Source organism: Cicer arietinum, chromosome 6 (assembly GCF_000331145.2).
Source record: "Cicer arietinum cultivar CDC Frontier isolate Library 1 chromosome 6, Cicar.CDCFrontier_v2.0, whole genome shotgun sequence".
Taxonomy (NCBI): domain Eukaryota; kingdom Viridiplantae; phylum Streptophyta; class Magnoliopsida; order Fabales; family Fabaceae; genus Cicer; species Cicer arietinum.
Genome location: NC_021165.2, coordinates 58,235,214 through 58,240,995, shown reverse-complemented (window position 1 = coordinate 58,240,995; position 5,782 = coordinate 58,235,214). Strand labels below are relative to the sequence as shown.

The 5,782-nt window shown below is 30.7% G+C and overlaps 1 protein-coding gene across 1 annotated transcript in view; it reads left to right on the top strand.

The window, feature by feature from the left end:
* The first annotated feature begins 606 nt into the window (after positions 1 to 606).
* The window catches only part of LOC101503109 (xyloglucan endotransglucosylase protein 6-like), a 53,400-nt gene continuing 48,224 nt past the window's right edge, over positions 607 to 5,782 (top strand). Inside the window, exons 1-3 of the mRNA XM_073369726.1 lie at positions 607 to 850; positions 1,101 to 1,201; positions 2,044 to 2,237. Coding sequence (XP_073225827.1) covers positions 679 to 850; positions 1,101 to 1,201; positions 2,044 to 2,237 — 467 coding nt within the window. The 5' untranslated portion in view covers positions 607 to 678. The remainder of the gene's footprint in view (positions 851 to 1,100; positions 1,202 to 2,043; positions 2,238 to 5,782) is intronic.

The following is a 5,782-nucleotide window of genomic DNA, read 5'->3' as shown; positions in this document are numbered from 1 at the left end:
TTTTTTAAACTAAAAAATATCATATGACATATTTTAAATAATTATTCAATAATTATTACTTTTAAATAACAACGTTAATCATCATTAAAATTTCTATTATTTATAACACGGTTCAATACTGAACTTAATTTGAAAAACTCTTATGTAGTCGTTGAATCTTGAACACAAAATTTAGACACATTTACAAAAACTAAAAAGGTAGAAAAGAAAATAAATTAAATAATTAATATATTTTGATATATGCATGTAAAAAATTTGTGTTAAAAAATACCCTAATTAACGTCCAAAGAACTTAGCACTTAATTTTATATATTTAGTTTCTGTTTAAAACTTCTCCAAGTGGTCCATCCTAATCCAATAAGAACAGTAATGGATGTCCACTTGAGTGAGTAAACAGCTTTGGCCAGCTGTAACTAGCCATAGTACCAACTCTATTTGCCATGCGCACCAAATCATCTTTCTTTATGTCCTTTTCTTGGTATTTGAATTCCATCCTGGCAAGCTTATGTGGCACGCTCTTCTATGATGTGTCCTTTTGTAATATGAAAAACGAGCTTGTTTACCAAGCCACTCAAATTTTTTTAAAATTTAATTCAAAATTATTTCACTATAAAAACTCAACAAGCCAATGAGTTTTTAGTAGCAGCTTCACTCTCTTCTCTTCTCGTTAATTTACAAATGTCTTCAAAAATGAGTTGGGCTTTTGGATTGGTTGTGTGTCTTATGTTTGTGTTGGGTGTGTCTTTGTCTACTTCTTCCAAGTTTGATGAACTCTTCCAACCAAGTTGGGCCTTTGATCATTTTGTTTATGAAGGAGATCTCCTTAAACTCAAACTTGATAACTATTCTGGTAAAAATCCATCATTTTTCTTATTTTTAACAGCCTCATGCCTTATTTAATTTGTTTTTTAAACAATTTTTGGTAATGATATTGATTGACAAGAAAAAATATAAAAGCAATATTTTTAATATGAGGGTGTTTTTCTATTTATTTATTTAATGTTGCTAGTTATAACTTATACGTTATTTTTTAGTACTATGGCTAGTTATATGTTGTTTAAAGTTGTTTAATTAATAATTATGGCATGGACATTAATCAGGTGCTGGATTTGGATCCAAAAACAAGTATATGTTTGGGAAAGTATCCATCCAGCTTAAGCTTGTTGAAGGTGACTCTGCTGGAACTGTTACTGCTTTCTATGTAAGTGAACAGATTAAATAAAATAAAATATATTGTATGTTGTTTTTTATTTCTTTAAAAAGAGATTATAAATATTTTCATACATACTTCATGTAATTATAAAATTTTAAATTCGAATCTATAACAAAATATTCATCTTGATAATATTGTAATTTTTAGTTTATTGAACAAATATATTATGTATATATCAGCCTTTGTATTATTTAGCAATCAAATACTAAGGAAGTAAACATGTGAAATAAAATACAAACTAAAAGTGTATTTGAATACTTGATTTAATTAGTTTGAATTAGACAATAAATTAACTTTTCAAAAATACCTTTTCCTTATATTTTATTTTGTGACAAGCTTAAGAATATACTTTTGTAATATATATATATATATATATATATATATATATATTAAGTAATCTTAAAAAGTAATAATCTTAATTAAATATCTACTTTTTGATATGTCTATCTTTTATTCACTACTATTCACTCTTTACTTTAGTCATCAATGATAATGTTCTACCACTTGGACCCCTAATCAATAGTATGCAGTTCATTCAAGTGCTTGAAATTTTTCACATTTATATTTTAGTACCACAGTTATTATTATAGTGGCAGCTACCTCTGTCCCATGAATTACTTTACACCCAATTAATATTTTATTTTCTTACATTTGTTCCTACTTTCCAATCCATAAAGCACGGATCAATACTTTACTAGATTATTACCATGACATATTAAACTAATATTTTTCTGTGGTTGAATTGACTTTTTCACTTTAACATATCTCTTTTAATTATTGAGGGATCTAATTAACTCTGACATTAGTGATCATAAATGATTGTGATGTAGATGTCATCAGACGGTCCAAACCACAACGAGTTTGATTTTGAATTTCTAGGCAACAGCACAGGGGAACCTTATTCTGTGCAAACTAATGTGTATGTGAATGGAATTGGTAACCGTGAGCAGAGACTCGACCTTTGGTTCGATCCTACAAAGGAATTTCACTCTTACTCTATTTTCTGGAATCAACGACAAGTTGTGTAAGCACATTTTCTCTTTATGAATTACTTACGTATTTAGGTGCATTTGAGTCGAATTATTAATATTATGATATTTCTTATTTAAATGTTAACCAATAATTATGAATGTAACAAATTTTATGAGATTATTTAAAAAAAAATCAAATTATGTGAATAACAATTAAATTGTACAATACATGGTTAAAATGAATAGTAAAATTTTTCCAAATATATTAGACAAAAAATTAGTTGGATAACAAAAGTGAAAGGGAATGAAGAGTTTTGATCGGTCAGAAAAGGCTGAAAAGGATTAAAAAAAAAAAATTGTTTGCTTTATTTCCAGTGGTGGTTGAGCTATCATAGGCTTTGGTGTGATTGTGTTCCCCCGTGAGTCACTGAAAAACAAAATCCATGGAAAAGGTAATGGAATCTTGTAGTACAATTTATGATAATACTCCCAATTGGTTCATTGCTGAATACGAATGTACAGACACTGTTCTCTGTCCTTTGTTTCTGCCAATTGTTTTGGACATTTTAGCATTTTCTTCCTTTTCCCTTCATGGATCACTCAATAACCTCCAAAATTAATTGAGAATTATGATTTTAATCTCTACCAATGTTTTGAAATATTCTATAATTGGTCATTGTTGATTTATTGTGTAGTTCTTTGTTTTAAGCTTTTGTATATCCCTATAAAATAATCAAACATTTTCTAGTGTATCTTTTAAATCTATTTTTGGAAAAATCAAAATTGAGAAAGAGGTAGAAAATGGGTTTTGATATATGTTTCCAAGTTATTGTTTAGAATTGATTTTGCTTCAAAATTGTTGTAGCTTTTAAATTTGAACTTACTTTTTATGTGAACGTACAAAATATAAGTCACTTTATATTTTATTCACCTACATTTAACTTTAAAATATTCATTAAAAGCCAATTTTGTCATTGTAAAATCAAATACATACCCTCCTCTATGTGGATATATACATATAAGCAAAAAAAAACTTGAAAAAATTGAAGTACTTGTTTCATAAGTAGATAAATAAATCGTAAGTTTTAGAATATTGGGAAGTAGGGACCATAAAAACCATTTTAAAATATAGGTTACCCATATAAGTAGGGTACGAAAATATACACAATGTTCATTGATTAATAATTAATTCAATTAAGGATAATACTAGTACTCAAGTGTGTCTTATTTGTCTTAACCGATAAAAAGTTGTTCCAATCAAAATTGAACTTAGTTAAAATGTGTCTTTGTTAATTATAATTTTTGATGCAAATTATAGTCATATTTAATTTTATTTTAATTTTTGAATGATCAGATATTTAGTGGATGAAACACCAATAAGAGTACACACAAACATGGAACACAAAGGAATTCCTTTTCCAAAGGACCAACCAATGGGTGTATACAGCTCAATATGGAATGCAGATGATTGGGCCACACAAGGAGGAAGAGTGAAAACAGAGAAATTTCCGGTAGTTCAAAATACATACCGGAAATTTCAAAAACGAAATTTCCGGGAGGCAAACCGGAAATTTGAAAAATCCGGTAGTTGTAAATTCCTGGAAATTTTGTTTTTGAAATTTCCGGTATGTATTTTGAACTACCGGAAATTTCAATCCTCTTGAAATTTCCGGTACACTGTGTAATTTTTTTTTTTTTTTTTTTTAATTTTTGTTTTTTGAATTTTGTTAGTGAGGACCAGAGGAGGAAAATCTGACGGTGGTGATTATTCGCGAGTTCGGCCTCCTACACAATCAAATAGGAGAGCTGCTGTTGAAAAAAGGAGAAAGAGAAATGAGGAAAGGCAGGCGCCTCAGGACGAGCAGCCCCAGGATGAGCAGCCACAGCAAAATCTTATGTTTGATGCAGAACAGGATGAGCAGCCCCATGATGAGCAGCCTCAGCACGATCATGAGTTTTATGATGAATATGACCAGCAGCAGCAACATTTTGATGATGAACATGGTCAGCAGCACCAGCCTGATGAACCCATGTTTCTTGGAGGTCCTTATGATCTTTCTGTCCTTACAGATTATGAGCATCATATTGCAATTAATGTGTGGAATGGAGATGTTAGTAAATAATTTATTTTATTACATATTATAATATATTTGTAGTATAGGTTATTTTATTACACATTATAATTTATTTGTAGTATAAGATTATAATATATTTTTAATTGTGTTATTTTTAATTAAACAGGAAAGACGTGCCTTGAAAGTTGTTTCCAATGGCAAAAAGCAAGACAAATTTATTGATATTAGATATCATTTACCTGCTCAAATAGATCATTGGATTAATATATCTGGATTACGTCCTCTGAGAAGATGTAGTTTGCATATGATTGATGGTAACATGATATCTGCTTTTGCTGAGAGATGGCACGCAGAGACTAGTTCATTTCACCTGCCATTCGGTGAAATGACTATTACTCTTGACGACGTCAGGGGTCTTTTGAGCATCCCGTGTACTGGAGAGTTTTTCACACCTCCCGCAAATGTCAATGAAGATTTGGCAATTGCTGCTGCTGTTGAGTTGTTGGGGGTTACATATGATGAAGCTGTCACTGAGACTAGGACCAATAGAGGGGCTTCGTATAGTTTTGAGTGGTTGAAAGAGGTATTTTATAAGAAACTTCATGAAGGAAGATATGACTGTGCAGCTAGGACATATCTACTTCATTTGGTAGGATGTACCATTCTTGCGGATAAAAGTTTTACACTTGTATCTGCAAAATATCTCTTTCTGTTTTAAGATCTGGATAGTTGTGGTAAATGGGCATGGGGACCGGCTGCACTTGTTGTGCTATATGACTATCTTAGAGACAGTACATTGCCTGCAACCAAATAGATTGGAGGATATTTGTCTTTATTTCAGGTACTATTATATTTATTGTACTTATCATTATTTTTTTAATTATTTCATCACCTTAATAATTTTACTACATTTCAATTGGATTTATGAACATTTCCCCGATATTTGTAAACGGGATATGGATGAGCATATTTCCTCGATGCCACGGATGTTTCGTTGGACGGCAAAACAAACATCTGGGAATGTGGCATATTACAGGGCAAAGTTGGATGCTTTGAGGGATACGGATATTATCTGGGCACCAGATTACGATCAGAACGCTGTGACACGATTTCAGTCTGTGTCATTATTTACATGATACATTCGTTGGTGTTTCACGGTGGTTCCGTATTTACCTGAGAGGTGCATACGGCAGTTTGGGTATACTCAACACATTCCTCCTACACCACCGATGCTTGTTGCACGTGATGTCGACGTTGAATGGAGTATGTACCGGAATTCTGTACGATCACTTTGAATACGTCGCTAGAGTTATTATTATTATTATTCAGAGTTATTATTAGCGACGTATTCAGACTTATTTATTATTAGCGATTTATTATTCAGATTTATTAGCGATTTATTATTCAAAGTTATTAGCGATTTATTATTCAGAGTTATTATTATTCAGAGTTATTATTATTATTCAGAGTTATTATTAGCGACGTATTCAGACTTATTTATTATTAGCGATTTATTATTCAGA